This window comes from Aphelocoma coerulescens, chromosome 27 (genome assembly GCF_041296385.1).
Source record: "Aphelocoma coerulescens isolate FSJ_1873_10779 chromosome 27, UR_Acoe_1.0, whole genome shotgun sequence".
Classification (NCBI taxonomy): domain Eukaryota; kingdom Metazoa; phylum Chordata; class Aves; order Passeriformes; family Corvidae; genus Aphelocoma; species Aphelocoma coerulescens.
This window is the reverse complement of record NC_091040.1, coordinates 707,747-728,928: the sequence shown is the minus strand read 5'-3', so window position 1 is coordinate 728,928 and position 21,182 is coordinate 707,747. Positions and strand designations below refer to the sequence as shown.

The window sequence follows — 21,182 nt, the reverse complement described above, 5'->3', positions numbered from 1 at the left end:
GGGTGAGGGAGGGGCGGGGCGGCGCGCCCGGCGCGCGCACGGCCCGGCCCCGCCCCCGCGGCCCCGGCCAATGGGGAGGCCCCGCGAGGGGCCGTGGCCAATGGGAGGGGCCGGAGCCGCCGCCGCCGCGCGGGGCCGCGGCCTCGTCAGGGGGCGCGGGGGAGGGGCGGGGCGGGGCGCGAGGCGGAGGGGCCGCAGGGGGCGGGGCCGCGGGGGGCGGGGCCGGCGGGGCCCTCAGCGCCCCTCGGCGGGACCCGGCAGCGCCGAGCCCCCCCGCGACACCGACCGCCCGGTCCCGGGGCTCCGGGCCCCCCCCGCGACACCGACCGCCCGGTCCCGGGGCTCCGGGCCCCCCCCGCGACACCGACCGCCCGGTCCCGGGGCTCCGGGCCCCCCCGCGACACCGACCGCCCCGTCCCGGGGCTCCGGGCCCCCCCCGCGACACCGACCGCCCCATCCCGGGGCTCCGGGCCCCCCCCGCGACACCGACCGCCCGGTCCCGGGGCTCCGGGCCCCCCCCGCGACACCGACCGCCCGGTCCCGGGGCTCCGGGCCCCCCCCCGCGACACCGACCGCCCGGTCCCGGGGCTCCGGGCCCCCCCCCCGCGACACCGACCGCCCGGTGCCGGGGCCCCCCCGCGACACCGACCGCCCGGTCCCGGGGCCCCCCCCGCGACACCGACCGCCCGGTCCCGGGGCTCCGGGCCCCCCCCGCGACACCGACCGCCCCATCCCGGGGCTCCCCCGCGACACCGACCGCCCGGTCCCGGGGCTCCGGGCCCCCCCGCGACACCGACCGCCCGGTCCCGGGGCTCCGGGCCCCCCCGCGACACCGACCGCCCGGTCCCGGGGCTCCCCCGCGACACCGACCGCCCCATCCCGGGGCCCCGGGCTCCCCCGCGACACCGACCGCCCCATCCCGGGGCTCCCCCGCGACACCGACCGCCCCATCCCGGGGCCCCCCCGCGACACCGACCGCCCGGTCCCGGGGCTCCCCCGCGACACCGACCGCCCGGTCCCGGGGCTCCCCCGCGACACCGACCGCCCCATCCCGGGGCTCCCCCCCCTTCCACGGACCACCCGTCCCCGCAGCCCCGGGCCCCCCCCGCCATCTCCAAGGATCCCCCATCCCACGGATCCATCACCCCCAAGGATTTCCCCCATCCCCATGGGACCCCCCCATTCCTTTGGAGCCCCATCCCAAGGATGTCCCTGTCCCCGTGAATCCTCTCATCCCTACAGACCCCCACTCAGAGATCCCGGTGCCGTTCCAGATCCACGGATGCCTTCAGACCCCAACCCACTCCCCACTGAAGTCCCTGCAAATCCTTGTGGATCCCCCCAAAATGACCCCTTGGGGATTGCCCCCCGCAGTGGATCCCCTCCAAGTGCGTCCCACAGGAGGGAGGAAGAACACTCCTCACACTTGTCCTTTTTTTTTTTTCCTAAAGTTTTATTTTTTATAGTAATGACATGAGAACAGAAACATTATTTTTCACTTTATTATACAAAAAAAAAAAAAAAAGAAAAATAAGGAAAAACAAAAAACCCCAAAAAACTCAAAAATAAACAAAACAAAACAAAAAAAGAACCGAAACCCCAAGCAAACCAGGAAACCGGGGACGCGACCCCCGCGTCCCGCTCAGCCGTACAAATTCCAAGTCGGGATCATTATTATTTTTCTTTTTTTTTTTCCTTTTTTTTTGTCTTTTTTTTAAACCTACAAAAACACTCTTTAAATATTAGAAAAAAAAGATGATTTTTTTTTTTTGGTGTTTTTTTGCCTTTTTTTTTTAACGTAATTCACAAGAACTTCCATCTAAAGGATCCCGGGATTTTGTGGCAGTGCCAAAATGCACTCAGGAATTCTCTTGCAGCGCAAACGTCTTTCCACCCCCTCCCAAATTGTCGGCGCTGTAAGAATTTTTCTTTTTTATTATTTAATTTTTTTTAACTTTTTTTTTTTTTTAACAGAAAAAAAGGTGGGGAAAAAAAAGGTGGGGTTGAATTTTTTTTGTCTTTTTTTTTGTACTAAAAACACATCCACTAAAACACGACGGTGCTGGGTACATTCAGCAGAAAAAAAGGGATGGGGGGGTTCCCCTTAGGGGATTTTGGGAGGGGCGGCGATTAAAAATTGGGAAGAAAATGAAAGGAAAATCCCAAATGGATTGGGGGAAGTGGGAGGAGGAAACAGAGGGACAGACAGACGGACACTGGGGGGGGGGACACCATCTGGGTTCTCTTCGGGGCCCCGGTCCCAGGGGGGACACGGGGGGATTGTCCGTGCGGGAGCACCCGGGTTCACCCCCTTCCCCCCAAGTTTGGGGTCATTTTGTCCAAAATGGTGTTTTTTCAGCCCAAACTGAGGCCAGGAAAAAGGGGTGCTGCCCCCACCTCCCCCTCAGCACCGAGGGGTTCCCCAATGTCTTTGTGGGGGACTTGGGGTGCTGAGAGCAGCAAACCTGGGGGGTGTTACAGAGCTGGGGGGGGTAGGGACTCCCCTCAAAACCCCAAACCTGCAGCAGAGCCCCCCCTCTGCCCCCCCAAGCCCCTGCAGAGATTCAGGTGAAGAGAAAAATGGCTAAATTACAGCCCTAGAGAGAAAAAGCCCCCTCAAGCCCCCCATCCCCTTCTCTGGGGCCCCCCAAATCCTGTTCCCCAGCCCAAGTCCTCTCCAGGGACAGGATTGGGGGGAGGGGGGGGCAGAAAGAACAAATCTTGAGCCCCCCCAATTAGGGTGGGGGTCCCCAATGACACTGGGTGGGTTTTTGGGGGTGGCACGGGGTGGGGGGACAGAACCCTGCAGGGAGGTGCCGTGGGATTGCTGGTGCTCGTGTCTGCTTAAAAAAAAGGGGGGCCCCTGGCAGGCCCCCCATGCACCCACCCCGGTCCCCGCGGCCCCATCCCCCTCCCGGGGAGGGGGCATTGACCCCCCAAAATAAACCCAAACCACACCAATATTTACAGCATGGCCCGGGGGGGTTGAGACCCCCGGGGGGGACGCGAACTGGCGGTAACTGGGGTTAACTGGGGCTGACTGGGGCAAGGGGAGCTCTGGTCCCCCCCCCCCCAGGATTTGGGGTGAAGGGAGAGGAGCAGCTTCACCAGAGACCGAGAGGAAAACGGGGGACAGGGGTGGGAAGGAAAAGGGGTGGGGGGGGGAAAGGGGGCGGGGGAAATGAAAAATAAAAGATGGATCTTTCTTGTTTTATAAAAAGGAAAAAAAAAAAAAAAACAAAAACGAAATAAAATAAAATACAACGGCACAACAACCACCGACAACAGAGCGGGGGGACCCCGCGCCCCCCCTTGGTCACGCTGAGCCGCCGGCCCCGGGCGGGGGCGGCCCCGGTGCCCCCCCGGCTCCCACTCGCACTCACACACACGCCCCCTCCCCACGCCCCTCCCACCCCATCGGGGACACGCCGCGGGTCACCGTCCTGGCCGTCCCCGGCGCTCCCAAGTGCCGTGGATGTGGAGTTCCCGGGCAGCTCCCGGGGCAGCTTCCAGACTGTACAAGGTTTTTTTGGGGGGTGGGGAGGACCCCCAAGATGCTGGGGGTGCGCAGAGGGCTGGGGGGTTGCAAGGAGGCATTGTCCCATCGGCTGAGTCCTGAGCGCCTCGGCTCGTGCTCCGCGCCCGCCGCCGGAGGGGCTGCGTGGGGAGGGGATTTTCTTCCCATTTCTGGGATTTTTAATTAAAAAAAAGGTATGGGGGGGTGTTGTTGGTTTTTTTTTTTTTTTCTGTGTGTTTTTCTTCTCTTTCTAGAAAGTCCGGAGCTGGTAGCGAGGGGGTTATGGGGGTAGGGATGGAGAGACACCCCCCTGGAAAGAATGAAATTCCAAAAAAAAAATCGCTTTCCCTTGGGAGTAAAGCAGGGGGCAGGGGTGGGGGGCTCTCTCCTCGCCCCCCAGCCTGGGGGAAGCAGCCCCTGATCCCCCTCCGTAGTGTGAGCTTGGCGGAGGGGTCCCCCCGGCCCCCGCTCCCCGCGCTGGGGGTACCACGGGGGGGCAGGAGGAAGAGAAGGAAGGATTTTGAGGGGCTGCAGGGGGGATTTGGGACCGAAACCGAGGAACCAAACGACGTTACGAAGAGCTTGGCCGATCAGTTGGAGTCGGAGTCGGAGGAGTCCCCCGAAGAGGAGGAGGAACTGCTGCTGCCCTCCGAGTCGTTGTCATCCTCATCCTCATCATCCTCATCCTCATCATCCTCGTCGTTCTGGGAGGGGGGTGGCAGAGAGGAGGGGGAGGTCAGGGCAGGGTTAGTCCACCGTCACTCCCTTGTCCCCTGCTCACCCTCCCCGACGGGGTCCCCAGAGAGCGCGGGGTGTGACCCCCACCCTCCCATCGCTGCCCCCGGGGGTCTGGGGGTGGAGGAGGAGGGACGAGGGGCAGGAGCCAGGAGTGAGTTTGCAAGGGCTCAGCTCGGGGTGCCGGGGGGGGACGTGCTGGAGCAGCGCGCGGGGGTCCTGCCCTCACCTCTGCCACTGCCTCGCTACACGATCTGAGGGAGGGTACCCGACCCGCCTCGTGCCTCAGTTTCCCCCCTCTAAAGCCAGGGAAGGAAGAGGCGTGAGCTGAGACCAGCGAGGGGGTGGAAACACCTCACCTGTCCGGTGGCGAGCACAAGGCACGGACACGGTTTCTGGCCCCAGCGCCATCCAGCATACTCTGATTTCAGTTGCACCGGTGTAAAGCTTTGACTCTGGTGACTTACTCGGCATTCACACTGGCGCAAACGGAGCCGAGACCAGACTCAGTATCTCCACCAGGAAAAAGACAGGAGATTTTTCTCTGCTCACTGGGGGCTCTCTGCACACCCCCCGCACCTTTACGTCCCGAGGCTGCTCCTGACTACGCCCCGCGGCTGCTCCTCGCGCCCTCCCCGGGAACACCGGGGGGATCCCGTTCCCCTTCTCCTCCCCACGTCCCCCTGCTTCCCGGGGGCTCCTCTGCCACGGATCTATCTGAGCCCGGCTGCGGCTGCCCCCCAGCCCGGGGGGAGGGTGAGGGGGGCCCCGTGCCCTCCCCGTGCCCTCCCCGCGCTGCGGCCTCACCTCATCCCCGTCCTCGCTCTCCTCCTCGCTGCTGGACTCCGAGGAGTCGCCGCCTTCCTCTGACGAGTCGCCGTTGTCATCATCGTCATCCTCGTCTTCATCGTCGTCTTCCTCCTCCTCTTCCTCCTCGTCATCATCCTCTGACTCCTGTGGGACAGGAGGGGCTTGGTGAGTCCCTGGACCTCCACACCCATGGGTGCAGCACCCACCCCCATCCTTGACCATCCACCTTTGGGTTCCTCCATCCATTGAGCAGATCAGGTGATTCCCTACCCCACACCTTGGTGGGAGCCTTTCCCCATTTACACTGAGAATTGCACCAAAAAGGGTCCCTGAGCAGGGTCAAAATCTGAGCTGGATGGGTTCTGAGCAGGGATTTGGGGAAAGTTTATGGTCTCGAGGACAGGGCAGGCAACTGGAAGCGCAAGGGACGCCTCAAACAAGGGGTGTGGGTCCCCCCGGACGCGCTCCCCAGGGAGGGGGCTTGGGTGGCCCCATGGGGCTGTCGTGACTCACCGACTTGGACTGCATTGTTGGCTTCATCTTGGGGTTGGGACCCCGGATCTTCCCTATGCTCTTGCGTTTCTGCGGGAACAAAACCAAACCCTTTAGGGCTCAAGCTCAGCTCCTTCCCAGTGTCCAGCCCAGAGAAAATCCCACTGCTGAGCTGCCATGGGGACAAATCCTCACTGGAGGGGCTCTCTGGAGTGTGGCACATCCAAACCTCACCCAGGGCTGATCCCGGCCCAGTCCCAAGCCCCCAGGTTCCCCATCCCACCCCCAGACTCCCAGGATCACAGTAGTGCCACGTGGATACTCACGTTGGAAATGTGCTCCTTGTACGCAGCCCGCTCCTGGGGCGAGAGGCTCTGTGGGGATAGGGACACAGTCAGGGATGGGCGGGCATGGGACAGGACAGGGGATGGAGCAGGGAAGGGCTCTAGCACAGGGCACACCCTCCTCATATATATAACTTTTTATCCTTTTAAGTCACAAAATGTGGTTTCCGGAGGAGGGGTGGGAACAGAGACCACGCCAAGCATCATCCCCAAAACCAGCAGACCCCAGAGCCTCCCACCAGGCATGGGGTTCCAGCACCCACCTTGAGCCAGATGTCGAGGTGCACCTTGTACTGTTTCTGCTGCTCCTCTGCCAGTTTTTTGTAGTGGTCCTTCTGGCCCTGGGAGATGCGCTGCCAGCGGCTGCCGATCTCCACCATCCGCTCCTTCAGCGGGAGGTGGTTCAGCTCCCCGTTGGACAGGAGCTCCTGGGAGAACTTCTGGTAACCGTTCCTGTACAGGGAGAGCGCAGGGACCGGGCTGGGACAGCGGGCACAGACAGCCCAGGTGCCCATAACCCCCATCCGCCCACCCGGGGGTCCCCACCACCCTCCCTCCTCTTGTTCCAGGCTCTTCCCACCAGCACAGGCAGACCCCGTTTTTCACCCCCCAGGTACTCACATGGGGGGTTTCTTTGGCTCTCCCTGGAACTTCATTTTCTTGGTGGAGTTGGTGGAGCACGGAGGGGCCCGCATCTCGCTCAGCTCCCTCTGAGCCACAGGAGAGAGAGAGGGTCAGGGAGAGGGGCAGCACCAGGTGAGGGACGTGGCGAAGGACAGGACAGGACAGGGACCCACCTCATATCGCTTCTGATCCTCCGCCGCCTTCTTGATCCACATCAGTTTCTCCTTCTTTTCCATGTTGTTCCAAGTGGCCTCCATGGCCTTCAGCGCTTTGCCCCGGTCGTTCTGTGGGACAGAACCACCACGATGCCATCAGACGCACCCAAAACCCCTGGGACACTGGGGTGCTGCCGCTGGAGCACTGCTCCCTCTGTGACCCCCATCCTCCCCACAGCTCCCCGCCCAAACCCAGGTGTGAGAGCCAGGGAGAAAGCACATGGGAATTCCTGCAGGTGGGAGAGACAACCCCGCCACCCTCCAGCCCCCTTCCCAGCCCACTCCTCACCTTGAAACGAGCCAGGTAGTCCCCGATGACGCTCTGTTGCCAGATCTCCTCGGCAGTTTTGGGAGACTCGGGCAGCTTCCCGCGCTCCTCTTTATCCGAGCCGTGCTTCTTCTCTGACTGTGCCTTCATCGCCGCCTCCCGCGCCTTGTACTTGGCCTGGGCAGGGGGCACAGGGGGTGAGGGGGCACGGCAGGGGCACAGCTGCCAAACACCAGGAGGGAACTGGAGCTCCCCCAGCACTGCCCCCACAGTAGCACTGACAGCCCCCCACCCACCCCAACCCTATCTCCAGACTCCCCCCGTCAGGAAAACCACCAAAGCCTCAAAACTGAAGCTCTGAGGTTTCTTTATCTGGTGGGTTTTGACCCCCAGGTGATAGAGGGAGGAGCACAGCCAGTGGTGCCCCTTGGTGCCAACACTGGCACCTGTGTGACAGCTCACTGTGATGCTCTGGGGGACATTTGTGCCCCTTGGAGCAGGACAAGGACAGGAGCATCCCCTGGACTGCCTGAGATGCCCACGGGAGCAGTGGAGATGGGGATGGAGGAGGAGTAGAGGGATGGTGCCAACCTTCTTCTTCTCGGAGAGGTCGTTCCACATGCGGGCCAGGAGCCGGGTCAGCTCGCTCTCCGACAGCTCCGGCCGCTCCTCCTGCAGCTGCTTCCGCTTCTCCTCCGAGAAGATGAACATGGCCGAGATGGGCCGCTTGGGCTTCTCTGAGCTGGCCTGAGGGGGGACACGGGGCTGTGAGGGGGGGCAAGCCCACTGAGGGACCAAAGCCCTCAAAGCTCCTTGAGATGCATAACCCCATCCCAGCAGGTGCTGCCCCGTCCCTCCTGGTGCCGCTCCCACCTTGCCGGTCTCTGGTGAGGATTTTTTGGATGCAGGACTTGTCGCCCCTTTCCGGTTGCTGCCCAGCATCTTCTCCTCGCCCAGCACCCGCTGCTGCTCCTCCTCGGGCAGGCTCTGGGGGGCACAGGAGAAGAGACATCGTTAGAAGCCCAGCACTAATGAGGCTCTGAGGCAATCGGGGAATAGGAACACTGGGGAAGGGGATTAATGCACTTGGGTGTCCTGATCCAAATCCTGTCCCAGCAGTCAGGACCAGCATCTGGAACTGCACATGTACAGCGTGGGGGTCCCCATGCTGTCACCCCCTATCTGGGCAGTGTCCCTCTGCCCCAGCTTTGTCCCCATCCCGCTTCAGCCGTTTCTCAGTGAAAGCAGGTGGGCAGGTGCCTGGATCCGGGCACACCCCTGGGTTTTCCACCCTGTGCCCCTGCAGCCGCAGCCGGGGCTGCGTCACGTCCGCCCAGGGACGGGGACGATGCTGGGGTGGCCTCGGTGTGGCTCCCCCGCCCACGCCCCAGCGAGGGAAGGAAGTGAGACACTGCACAGCCACCACCACTGAACACCCTCCCCTCCAGCTCCAGCCCTCTGCTCACCCCAGCTCCCCTCCCAGCTGGGAGGCCCACGCTCACCTCCCACTGCCCAACTGGAAGACACTGGGCCAGGCATTAGGACAGCCGGAAGGTCTAGGCTCTGTGCAGCCATCTGCACAGTGCCCACGGCTGGGCTCAGACATGTTTTGGGGGAGCAAAGAGGGCAGCCCCCCATTTAAGCTATCCCAGTCCCTGGGCAGAGTCCCCCATTGCCAGATTCGGGCTCTCCTGCACCCCCTCTTCACTCACCTCCAGGAAGCGGAGCAGCTCGATCTCATAGTCTTTCTTTTTCTGAAGGAAGATGGAGACGTACAGTTACAAAGAGATCCCTCACTCCATCCCTGCCTCCTGCAGCCCCTGACCCAGCCTCACTCCCTCGGCAACAGCATCCTCCACCTGGACCATCTGTTTGTCCCACACAGGAGCCAGGATCAAGGGAGGTGACCGAGGACCTCAGGGACAATCGGTGATGCAGACAAGCACAGGGACTGAGGAAGGGTGAGGGGCTCATTTCCAGGGATATTTGTAGCCCAGACTCTCCCATCCTGCTGTTCCTTCCTCACAGCACTGGTGCCCACCTGCCTCTCCCCCCACCTGTCCATCCTCAGCCTCTCACCTGGTCACACTTTTTGTGGTAGGCATCCTTTTCCTTCTGGGAGAGCAGCTTCCACTGCTGGCTGCACAGCACCATCCGCTCCGTGCTGGGCACATCTTTCATGTTGGCCATCAGCTCTGCACAGTACAGGGAGTAGCTATTCCTGAAAAACCCACGGAGGGGCCCAATGTTAGGGAAAATCTGCCCCTGTGGAGCGGGCTGGGTGCTAAAAGCCTCCCCAAAACCTCCCAGCTGGGTTGCACCAGGCAGGGAAGTGAGGTGCCTGTGTTTTAGGGCAGCTGGGGGCTGAATCACCCCCTAAAACCCAAAGTATGACGGTAAACCCAGAGTATGACGGTGCATCTGATGCATCGTGGTGGTTCTGTCCCACTGATTCTCCCCAGGATGTGCATTTAATGTACATTTAAGGACTAGTTTAATGGGATGATCATGGAATCATGTAATCATTAAGGCTGGAAAAGCCCTCTCAGATCACTGAGTCCAACCATTAACTAACACTGCCAAGCCCACACTAAACCTTGACCTCAAGAGTCACATCCACGCTTTTTGAACACTTCCAGGGATGGTGACTCCACCTCTGCCCTGGGCTGCCTGCTCCCAGGCCTGACCGTGACAAGATTTGTCCTATAAATCCCATCTAACCCCCCTATGTCTATGCTCCCAGAAGTTATCTGGGCTTCCCAAGCCTCAGTGTCCTCGTTGGCAAGAACCAGCATCCACCCAGGCCACGGCTCCGTGAGGGACAGGACTCACGGGGGTGGCTTCGTGGGTCGTCCGTCGAACTTGTCCTTAAGCTGCCGCTCGGCCTTGGTGAGGGTGGAGCGGGTGATCCCCTCCTCGCTGATGTTCAGCTCCGGGTGCTTCTGGATGTAATCCCGCATGATCTCCTGTGGAGAGCAGAGAGCGGTCAGAGGGGCTGCCACCCCCGCCTGCTGGGGCCGGAGGAGGAGGAGAGAGAAGCCAACCACTGCCCTAATCAATCCTGTGCCCAGGGATCCTGCTGCCTGCCCCGCACACGGCTGGAGAGGCAGGGCTCAGCCTCACTAGGGACCTGCCGGGACCTGCCTGAACCCCCACGCTGGCTATCGGGAGAGGCCACGCAGGGCTGGGATGCAGAGCGGCTCGGAGTGAATGTTGGGACGAGTGTGGAGGGGACCGGGTGAGGCTGCTCCCTACCTCGTACTCCTTCCGCTGTTCCAGGGCCTTATGAATCCATTTCAGCCTCTTTTTATCCGAGAGTTGAGACCACTGCTTGCCCAGCGACTCTTTCACCTCCTTCGTGGTGGCCTGAAAACCCAAAGCCAGAGGTGAGGGCAGAGGGGTAAAATCCAAAAAAAAAAGAGGAATTAAAAAATAATGGCAAAAAAATGGCAAAAAAAATGGCGTGGCCTGGTGGGGCCTGACGGCACCCGGCACGGGGTGGCTGGGAGCCGTGGGGGTGCGTGGGAGTGGGGGGCATGGCCAGAGGTGGACGTCTGTGCTGGAATCCTTTCCTGCCCTGACTCAGGCTGTGGTCACCCCTTCCTGGCAAAAAGTGGAGGCTGGATCCCTGAGCCTCTTCCAGGTGTGCAGAGCCCCTCCTTACCTCAGTCCAGGCTCCGGGAGCTCCTAGCGGTGTCCTCCATCCCGACCCCCTAAAATGCTTCTCTCCCTTCCCCTCCTGTCCCCCGGCAGCGGGGTCCGGGACCCCCCAACACTCACACTCGCACTCACTCCCACCCACCGTACTCACATCTGGACGCACTTTCAAGTAGATCTTCTTCTCGTGGTTGTACCACAGCTGCTGGGGGGTCTTGGGTTTTTCGGGGACGTCGGATTTCTTGGCGTTCTGGATGAGATCCGGGTGGTCTTCCCTTTACCAGGCAGGGAGGTGGGGAAGGGAGAGCATCAGGGAGGTGGCAGTGGCAAGGAGAGCACTCCTAAAGCTGCCTGCTAAGGGGTGACTGTCACTGCAGGGCTGAGCCTCCATGGGCTCAGGTACTGGGGGGTCCCAAAAAAGAGCAGAAGGGTTTTAGGAGAGATTTAAGTTTGTCCCTCCTTGGGGAGCATAGGCTACAGGCATCCCTGGGCTCAGCGGTAACCCTGACACAGCAGCAGGTCATTGAAAAAGCCAGGATCCACCTGGATCACAGCAACCACGTCCAAGAGGAAGGTCTGGAGTGACTGGGGGGGACACTTCAGCTTTTATCAGTGCTGGTGGCAGGGCTCCTGTCCCCACCCTGCAGAGCTCCAGAGCATGGCTGGTCCTCTGCTCTCCCCCTCATCCAGTCTCCCAGCTGGAGGGATGCTTCCAGACACCTTTTCCTTGCTCTTTTTTGGCTGAATTCCCTCTTCTCTTCAAGCCAAAAGCCCATCAGGGCTTCCTCCGTGAGCTATGCACAGGAGGGGAATCTGGATCTGCCTGGAGGGGCCCAGGAAAATATGGGGGGCGGGGGGGCTGCCTGCTCACCTGAACCTCGCCAAGTTCCTCTCAAACTCCTGCTTCTCTCTCTGGAAGTCCTGGATGTATTTCATCTGGGGACACAAAGCCACCGCAGAGGCAGAGAGGGATGTCAGCACCAGGGAACGGGCAGGAAGATACATCCCTGTCGACCTGGCTGGGCATCCCACCACCCCAAGAGGGACTCAAGGGCTCCCCAGCCCAGGGAATGGTCCTGTGGAGGGTTTCCAGCCTGCCCAGGGATTCAGCAGCCGGGTATCTCCCCTCTCTGTGTGTCCCAGCAGCCCTGGAAAGGGCACAGCGGCACTTTGTGCCCTGGACTTTTCCTGGATACCCCAGAGTAAAAGCTGGGGGCCCCCAAAGCCCTGCCCAGGCTCTGGCATCTCCAGGTGGGCAGATCTCTGCTCCCAGCATCTCCCAGAGCCTGTCCCTGTGTCCCTTGCCCGGACAGGGTGGCACAGCGGGGCGTGTGCCTCAACCCCAGCATTAAACACGGATCCACCCAATGGCAAAGCCACCATCCAGGTCCAGCGGGAAGAGACGGACCAACGCACAGACCCAACCAGCCTCCACCCCACAGATCCTGGGAACCAGGACAGGAAAAGCCAAGGAAGTCTTACAGGTCTGACGGGACTAAAGGAACGCCTGGCTTCTCCCGTCCAGAGCCGGATTAAGCCCTCACCAGGCAGAGCCTGGGCTCTGCTGGTTTTACTGGAAGAGCTGGGCAGAGCCCAGCACACAGAGGCACATGGTGGGAAGGGGCTTGCTGACACCCCTCCATACCTTCTTCTTCTCAGGCAGCTCCTTGTATTTCTTGGACAGGATCTTGGTGAGATCCAGGTTGCTCATTTCGGGGTGAAGCTTGGCGTATTTGGCTCGCTTCTCCATGAAGAAGCGGAAATAGGGAGTCAGGGGCTTCTTGGGGAAGTCGGGATGTTTCTGGGGAGACAGCAGAGTGGAGGACACTGAGCACAGAGCTGGCAGCACCATAGGGGCACAGCCAAACCCACGGCTCCCCAGCTCCAGGGGCACCTGCCTCCATCCAGCCCTGCTGGTGATCCAGGTATGGCAGCCAAGGAGGGGGAAACTGCTGGGAACAAGGGCTCCCCAAGGAATTGCAGTATCCCATGGCTGGGAACCTTGGGAGCGGCCTCCAGCCATCCAGAGCTGTCAGCACATAGCAAGAGGGAACACTGAGGCAGGAGGAGGGGATGGGACCCAACTCCCAGGGATGGAGCATCGGCTGCCCCAGGGCCACCTGGTCTAAAGCACCCGGCAGGCCAGGAATAGGATGGCAGCCTCCTGGCCCCTCTGGAGCTAAACTTGGATGCAGGCTGCCAGCAGCACAGCCGGCCATATTAAATGTACCCGGCACTTGGCCCGGGCCCAGCGCCGTGGCCTCCGGAGCCTTGGGCAGCCGGACACCGGGATTACGGGCAGTGAGGTGCCTGCAGGGGCTCCCACAGCGGAGCCACGTGGATCTGAGGTGCCACAGGGGTGACAGCCCCCCATCCTGAGGAAGTGTGGGGTCACCCTTTAAGGAGTGATCTTAATTCCTGCCCAATACCTTGAGCTTTTTGCCTTTGTAAGGATTCTTCACATGCTCTTCAGCATCCATAATGAGCTCCGTGAGGGTCCGGAATTTCCTCACCTGTGTGGGAATGAAGAAACAAAGACTTGAACAGCAGACAGGGCAGATCCCCGGCATGGCAGAAACCCACTGGGTTTTGTAATGCTACCCCAAAAATGACGGATCCCAGCCCCTCTGAGGATGCTGATGTCACAGTGCTGACAGGAGAGGGACGGTGCCGGCACCAATGGCCAAGGGCTCTGGGCACTCAACTTGGGCAATTCCAACAGCCCTAGGAATGTCAGCGGGACACTCAGACCCTGTCACAAAGTCCCCACAAAGCCCCATGTGGTGTCCATTACCTCATTAGAAATCTCCATCCACTTCATCTTGCACATCTCCCCTGAGAAGTCCTTGAAAGCCACTTTTTCCCAGTCCAGGTGGGACTCGGTGGTTTTGAACTTGCTCCCGTCGTTGGAGGGCAGGTTATTCTTCATGCACTCCAGGAGGGTCAGCATGTCCTCCTGTGACCAGCGGTCTGAGCAGCAAGAAACAGGATCAGCCAGGGGCAGGGAGCCTTTTCCCTTCCCTTCCCTTCCCTTCCCTTCCCTTCCCTTCCCTTCCCTTCCCTTCCCTTCCCTTCCCTTCCCTTCCCTCCCAGCAGGATACTGGGACTACAGCTCCCGGCGTGCCGCTCCGAACCGCACGCCAGGACACGTAATCTCCACATGCTGCCTCTCGAGATTAAAGATCAAAGGGACGTGGCTGTTTCCATCACCCTCGAGCAACTTTCTATGGGCCAAAACAATCCAGGCAAAGCTAGAAATTCCACTCAGTGCAAACCAGAGAGACTTGCTCATCCCAGAAAACCATCAGATAAGGGACGGCTCTGCTGCACGGGAGCAGAGGGCGATTTCCTACGCCCTGTGGAGCGACATGGGAGCAATGAGCTCTCCAGCCAAGCAGGAAACAGGGAAACCCACTTTCCAAGTGGAAAAGATGTGTCCAGAGCAACGGGAAAACCCCAGCGCTGCTTTTCCTGCACCTCGGAGAGCTTTGCCATCACCTGGGCCCAGCTCCATGGTGACCTCTGCCAAGGTCAAAGCTCCCACACCACAGGGTGAGGGGGGACAGAGCCTGGCACAGCCCGTCCAGTCTCACAGAGGGGTCCCTGACAGTGCAGGGATGATGTTTATGTCACCGAACATCCCCCAAGCTGCTGGGAGGAGCATCCCCAGCTCCCATAGGGACAAGCTACTGGAATGGTGGGATGGGCGCATGGCAAAGCCAGAGAGCCTGGGGCAGCCGTGAGGCCAGGACAGGCAGCAGCACCGTGCCGGGACAGGCAGCAGGCAAGATATCCCAGCCCTGAATGCCTCATCCAGCCCCAGCCTTGGGGCTGCTTCCTTGCCAGGGGAATTCCTCCCTGCTCCAAGCTTCCACGCCAGGTGGGGAGCACAGCCCGGGGTGCTCTGCAAATATGGGTGGCCCTGGGGAATGTAGCGGGGCCTGGGAGCGGAAGGAAAAGTCCCTGGGGATGGGCCGGAGGAGGAGCAGAGCCCGGAGCCACCCGCCCACGCAGCCCTGGCTGCCTCATCCCGGGGTGGGCACCCGGGATTCCGGTGGTGCAGGACTGGCTCACCACAGCTTTCCCTGCCTCACATCTCTGCCAGGTGAAGGCTGAGGTGTTTGGAGCTGCCTGTGGGACATGGAGCATCCCAGAGATGGGGACAGTGTGGCTGGTCATGGATTTGAGTGGAGCATCTCTCCCTCCATCTCCAGGAATGAAACCAAGCTCCCAGAAATATCCAGCTGCAGAGATTCCTTCAGCTGCAGCTCTCCCTCCACTCAAGACTCAACATGAGCAAAACCACCTCCACCTCCTGTCCTTGTAGGGGTCTGGGGAAGGACAACTCCCCTGGAATCCCAAATCCAAGCAAGGGATGTTAAAGGACATATGGGACCTGGTGAAGGGAGCATAGCCAGGACCTGACCTCCCATCCCATTTCCCCTCCTGGACCTGCCTGGCTGGGGGTCAAGGCAGGAACAGCTTAGGATCCAGCTGGTCCCTACAGTGACCTCATTAGGGCTTCATATGGAGGGAGAAGACAGAAAGAGCTCCCCTGGAAAGCAGGGAGCCCGGTGGCTTGGGGTGTTTCTCCATGTTCCTGGCTTCATCCCAAAACACCACGAAGATGGAAAAGAGATGGGAAACCCCCATTCCCTACAGGGCTGGGGGAGATCAGAGCTGAGAGAGGGAGAACACAGTCCCAAATTCTGTCTTCCTGTTTTTCCCATCCACTTTCCAGGCCTCCCAGGCAAGGACCAATGAGGCAGAACAGGGCTGGGAAGCTGGTGCCAACTTCACTTGCAGAAATCAGGAGGAATTACCAAAAACAGCACCGCCACAAAAATCCAGAAGAGATGGAGAAGGGGACGAAACACCCCCCCAAACCTGCCCCCATCAAGCCCAGTGCCTCAGTTTCCCCCCTCAAATGCAGAAATACCCAGAGACCTTTGGCCCCGCGTGAACCCCCCGCTGGCAGACAGCTGGAATAACCACATCCCAAAGGAATACATAAAAAAACACTGGAAACATCCCAAAATCCTCGCTGGCAGCAGAGTGGGGACAACAGGGACCCCCACACTCAGCCCTCCATCCCTCTGTTCCCCCTCCCTCAACCAGGGGCTTGCTGAAGAACACTGGAACTGCGGCGTTCACCCACCAGGATGAATGGGGTTGTCTGTGCCCTGGGACCGATTTATCCCGGCTCTCCTGGCACCGGCCGGGCCGGGTCTATATTAGGAAAGCTGCCCCGGTGTAATTAAATCCATCTAAAGTCCCGGAGAAGGACACGTGCTCCAGCCGGGTTCGCTCGAGGCAACTACCCCGACTGCAGCAAGGAAGGAGGAAAATTGGGGGGACCTGGTGGGTGTGAGGGGCTGGACGGTGCTCCAGATCTTTGGGGGGGGCCCGGGGGGTTTCTGGGGGGTGGAGTGGCAGAGCCCTGTGAGCTGCCCTAGATAAACATCCTTCTTTTTTCCCTTGTTTTCCTGCCCCTTTTCCAATAAAAGCTGAAGCTCTGATGTCATGCCGGGGTCTGGAAGCCGGAGGCCCAAGGTAACGGCTTGGCTTTTAATGCAGCACAGATGTGAGCAGGGAGGGCAGCACCTCTGTGCCAGCCCCCCCTTCCCAATCCACCCGAACCACCAGGCCCCCAAAAGAGCATCCCAGTGCCAAGGGGCTGCTGGCGCAGCGGAGCATGGATCCGTGTGCTCGTACACGTGTGAGCGTGCTCCCCGCGGCAGATCAGAACTCGGAGAGGCAGATTCCCCCCCCCGCCTCGATCCGCTGGCAGTCGGGATCACGGATCCTCCATCCCTCCTCCTTCTCCATCCCTTCTCCTCCCCATCCCTCTGAGAAAAGCGGCGCTCTGAGGTTTTTTATTATTATTTTTAAGCACGGCAGCAGAATTCCCACAGGAGCGCTGGCATGTTGAGGGGGGCTGCGGGGGGGCTCACCTTGGTTTTTGGGAGCTGTCATTTCCAGGTCTGCAGGGCACTCGGCTTCGCCGTTCATCCTCCACCTGCCTGTGCCCAGGACGGTCCCACGGGCTCCCTCCTCACCCTCTTCCCAAAATCACTCCCGCACAGCTCTGCAAGGAAAGGGAGAACCCTGCTAGGCATCCCCACCGTGACAGGGGGGCCCCCAGCTCTAACGGGAAGTGGGGGGAGCTCGATCCAGGCATTTGTCCATCCTCTCCACTCCCCGGTGAATGAGGTGCTGGAATACCCCCACCACCCATCCCTGTGAGGTTTGGGGAGAGCTCCAGGAGGGGGGATCCTTAATGGTGATGTGACCCCCACACTGGTGAGGGGACGAGAAAATGGGTGTGTAGACAGGGGAGAAGGGTCCCTAAGGTGGAGGGTAGGATATGAGAGGGATCCCAATAAATCCCAGAGAAGACAGATTCAAGGTGGCTCCCTGGGGTGGGTAGGATCCAAAAACCCGGGATCAAGAGGATCTGAGTCAACAGGGCTCTAAGGGATCTCCTCTAAGGGGGTTCACTCCCCCCCACAAAATGGGGGTTTCAAAGGAAGGCCCACCACAGATCTAGCAAAATCCTCCCCACAAGTGGGGACATGCTTGGAGAAGAGAGGGGTCCCCCAGATCCAAGGGAGATGGCAGGGGGGGCATTTGGAGACCTCAGGGGGATTCAGGGGTCTCCCAAGGGGGGAGAACAAGCTGCAGGAAGGTATTTCAACGGGGGGGACTCCAGGGGAAGTATCCCCTCTGACCCCATTAGGAAGGCTCTTATGGCTCCATGGGGAAGGACAACCTAGGGAGGAGGACCCCAAAACTTGGTGGGGGGGTGGCAGGATGGTAGCCTGGGGGGATCTTCATTGGGGATTCCACCAGGGGAATCCCTGGAGGGCAGATCCGGGCTGGAGGCCTCAGGGGGATCCCCCTCAGGGACAGGCCGCAGGCCCGGGGGAGGAGCAGGCCCCAGGCCTGGGGGGAAGCGGGGCCTGGGGGATCCCAGGGGGAATCCAGGCTCGAGGGGTCCCTTGGGGAGAGGATGTTCAGGGGCTCCTGGGAGGAACCCGGCGCTGGGTCTGAGGGAGGATCACCCGGGGAGGGCAGCGGGGACGGCCCAGGGGTGCAGAACCCCCAGGTGCCAGGAGGGATCGGGGATGGACCTTGGGGGAGCTCAGCTGCTGGGAGAGGGGATGTGGGATCACCGCAGGGGATGCAGGCCCCTCCAGGCCTGGGCATCCCTGGGGGGGCCGGATCAGCCCCTGGTGGGGACGGATCCAGGATCACCTGAGGGAGATCAGTGCTGGGGTGGCTGGGGGATCACCTGGGGGTGGATGAGGGGCACGCAGACCCCACCAGCGTGGGATCGAGGATCACCCGGGGCTGGATGAACCCTGAAGCGATGGAGGGAGTCGCTCCAGGCTTGGATCAACCCCCAAGGGGGGCGGATCTAGGACCACCCCCGGGGCTGGCTGAGGGATCGCCGCGGGGTGGGATCAAGCCCAGCCCCCGGGCGGTGTGAAACCGGGGATCGCCCGGGGGTGGGAGTGGGGGGATCACAACCGGGGGGGAAGTGTGGGGGTGTCGTGAAAGGCGGGATCGCGACAGGGGGAGGGATCCATGGGATCGGGGCGGGGCGGGCGGTGCGCGCGCACTGGGATCCCCGGGGGGGTGCGCGGGGAGGGGGGTGCGGGATCCCCCCGCGGGGGAGTCGGGGGGGGACCGGATCCCGCGCCTGGAGGGGGGAAGGAGGAGGAGGAGGAGGAGGAGGCGGGGGAGGAAGGGGCCGGGCCGGCGGGCGGAGGCGGGGAGCCCGCACATGCCCTGCGCCGCCGGCCAGCTCCAGTCTCCTCCTCCACCAGGCAGCAGGAACCGGGTGGGACCGAGCGCGGGCGGCCCCGGCGGCACCTCCCCCGCCCCCGGTTCCCACCCGGGCGCCAGCGAGCTGAGCCCCCCCTCCTTTTTTTCTCTCCCCCCAACAACACCCGGGCAGACAATGGAAGGCGAGTTCGGGGGGCCGGGGGTGCGGAGAGGGGCCGGGGGAACGCGGAGCGCTCCCCCGGCCCCTCTCCGCACCCCCGGCCCCCCGGAGCGATGCGATGCGCTGCTTCATCCCCCCCTCCCCGCATCCCCCCCCGCATCCCCCCATCGTTACCGGCCGCTCTCCGCCGCGGCACACAATGGCCGGGCTGCGCCCGCCTCCGCCCGCCGCTCCTTCCCCTCCACCCGCGGTTATAAAGCCGAGACAAACCCACCTCTCCGGGCTGCTAAGGGGGAGGAGGAGGAGGAGGAGGTGGTGGTGGTGGTGGTGGAAGAAGGAGGGAGGAGGTTGGAGGGGGGGGGGGGTGTGGGGGGGAGCTCTAACCGAGCCGCCGCAGCCCCAACCCCGCCGCCGGAGCCGCTGGGGGAAGAAGAAGGAGAAGGAGAAGAAGGAGGAGGAGGAGGAGGAGGGGGAAGGGGGGGCGGGGATGCCCGGCTGGGGGCGGCCGGGCAGCTGCAGCGAGCCGGGCGAGGGCAGCGCGACCTCCCCGCACCGACCCCCGGGGAGCGGCTCCTACCCGATCCTCCCCCCCTCTCTTTTTCCCCACCGCCGCCCCCTCCTCGCTTTTCCTTTCCTCGTTTTTCCTTTCCTTTCCTCCCTTTCTTACCCCCCTCTTTTCTCTCCGCGACCCCTCCTCGAGCCCGCGAACACCCACCCACCCAGCGGGGGGCTGGAGCCCCGCTCCCGGTCCGGAGGGAAGAAAGGAAGGGAAGGGGGGGAAAGGCGGAAAAAAAAGGGGGGGGGGAAGAAAAAAATATAGATAAAAAGAAAATAAGGAGAAAAAAAGGATAAAGAGGGGATAAAGCGAGGATAAGGGGAGATGAAGCGCGGGGGGGGTCGGCCGAGCCCCGGCACGCACCGGCGGAGCGCGGCGCCCAGCTCCCGCCGCGGCGCGGGACTCACCCGGGCTCGGGAAAAACAAGCGGGCAGCGCTGGAAGCCTGCCCCCGAAATCCAGCTGCGGCACCGGGGAGGAGGGAGGGAAGGCGAGCGGGAAGGAGGGAGGGAGCGAGGAGGAGGAGAGGGAAGGGAAGGGAAAAAGGAGGGAGAGAAGGGGGGGGCACACCGGGGCCGCCGAGCCGGGCGCTGCCCCCCGCCCCGAGCCCCAGCGCGGTGCCCCCCGCGGGCGGGCGAGGCGGGCGAGCCCCGGCGGTGGCGGTGGCGGCTTCCTGCCCGCGGGGCCTGCGCGAAACCAGCCCTTCTAAAAAAAAAAAATAATCTCTCTTTTATATCTATCAATCTATCTAAAAAAAATCGCTCTGGTGGGCGCGACCCCCTCCCCGTTCCCGTCGGAGCGGCGGCGGAGCGCCTTACCGAGCCCGGAGCGCGGCGGTGGCGGCGGCGGCGGCGGCAGCGGGAGCCCGGGGAGGAACAAAGCGCCTCCTCCAGCCCCGCCGGCGGAGCGGCGCGGCGGCGAATGGCGAGCCCGGGCGGCGGGCACGGCGCGGCGCGGCGGGGCACGGCGGCGGCGGCTCCCCCGGCGCGGGCACGTACCGGCGGGGCCGCCGCTTTGGGGGGCGGCGGGGGCTCGGGGCTCGCTCGGCGGGGCCGGGGCGGGGGAGCGGCGGTTGAACGGCGGCCAGCTCTGCAGCGCTGGCCCCGGGCGTGGACGCGCTCCAGTCCCCGCAGAGACGATCGCGCTTTCCCCCGCCTCCATGGCGCTGCGTTCGCTCTTCCAATCAGCCGGGCTGAGCGCGCCGGGATCCGCCGGGATCTCCCCGCCAGCCCCGCCGCCCCGCCGCCGCTTTCCGCCGGGTTTTTTATTGCTCTTTGCTTTTGCAACACTGTGGTGAGAAGAAAAAGAGGAGGAGGAGGAGGAGGAAGGAGAAGAGGAGGGAAAGGAGGGGGGGTGGGGTGGGGGGGGGAAGGGAGGAAGAAAAAAAATAAAAAAAAAAAAAAATCTCCTTACATGTGCAACAATCCTCGGCCGGCGTTTGCATAAAGAAAAAAATTTAAAAATTAAAAAAAAAAATAAATAAAAGAGAGGAGGAGAAAAAAATTGAAGGGGGGAAGCGGAGGGGGGGGGGGGAGCCGAGCCGGGCCCCCACGGCACGGCGGGGCCGCGCTCCTGCCCGCCCCGCGGCCCCGGGACACGGCGGCGGGGGGGGCTCTGCCCGGCGGGGCGGGCGAGGGGCAGCTTCCTCCCCTCCTCCCTCCCTCCGCTCCCTTTCTCTCCTCTCCCTCTCCCTCTCTCTCTCTCTTAATTTTTTTTAATGGAATTTCTCCAACTCCACCTTTGTTGTGCTGGGCGTCATTCCCCGCAGCCAATCCCGGCCAGGCAGCGCCTGCACATTCCCGGCCATCCCGGCTGCCGGCACAGTACGGGCCATCCCGGGCTGCTTCCGTGCCACCGGCCGCGCCGGCCGCCGCCTCGGTACCGAACACCCCGACGGTACCGGCTGCTTCCATAGCACCGTCCCCGCCGCGACACCGGCTGCCTGCCCGGCACCGGCCACCCCTCCAGCCCCCGCCGCTCCCGCGGTACCGGCGGCTCCCGCGGCCCCGGCTGC

General features: G+C 62.3%; 1 protein-coding gene across 10 annotated transcripts; it reads right to left on the bottom strand.

The window, feature by feature from the left end:
- Positions 1 to 1,486: 1,486 nt before the first annotated feature.
- UBTF (upstream binding transcription factor) lies at positions 1,487 to 20,781 on the bottom strand. Of its 10 annotated transcripts, none has more exons than XM_068996418.1 (22): positions 20,582 to 20,781; positions 16,617 to 16,750; positions 13,457 to 13,632; positions 13,092 to 13,175; positions 12,308 to 12,463; positions 11,534 to 11,598; positions 10,808 to 10,937; positions 10,261 to 10,371; positions 9,838 to 9,971; positions 9,085 to 9,226; positions 8,718 to 8,759; positions 7,879 to 7,992; positions 7,597 to 7,752; positions 7,027 to 7,182; positions 6,696 to 6,806; positions 6,520 to 6,608; positions 6,162 to 6,351; positions 5,881 to 5,928; positions 5,576 to 5,644; positions 5,060 to 5,206; positions 4,612 to 4,731; positions 1,487 to 4,221 (listed from the first exon to the last, which is right to left on the bottom strand). In XM_068996418.1, the coding sequence occupies exons 2-22, from the start codon at positions 16,672 to 16,674 to the stop codon at positions 4,108 to 4,110; spliced, it is 2,412 nt and encodes an 803-aa protein (XP_068852519.1). In that variant the 5' UTR covers positions 16,675 to 16,750; positions 20,582 to 20,781; the 3' UTR covers positions 1,487 to 4,107. The 10 variants fall into 10 exon arrangements, with proteins under 10 accessions (XP_068852519.1, XP_068852517.1, XP_068852520.1 ...); XM_068996416.1 differs by lacking the exon at positions 20,582 to 20,781 and adding an exon at positions 19,533 to 20,122; XM_068996419.1 differs by lacking the exon at positions 20,582 to 20,781 and adding an exon at positions 19,533 to 20,122 and having other exon boundaries at positions 10,817 to 10,937.
- Between the last annotated feature and the right edge of the window lie 401 nt (positions 20,782 to 21,182).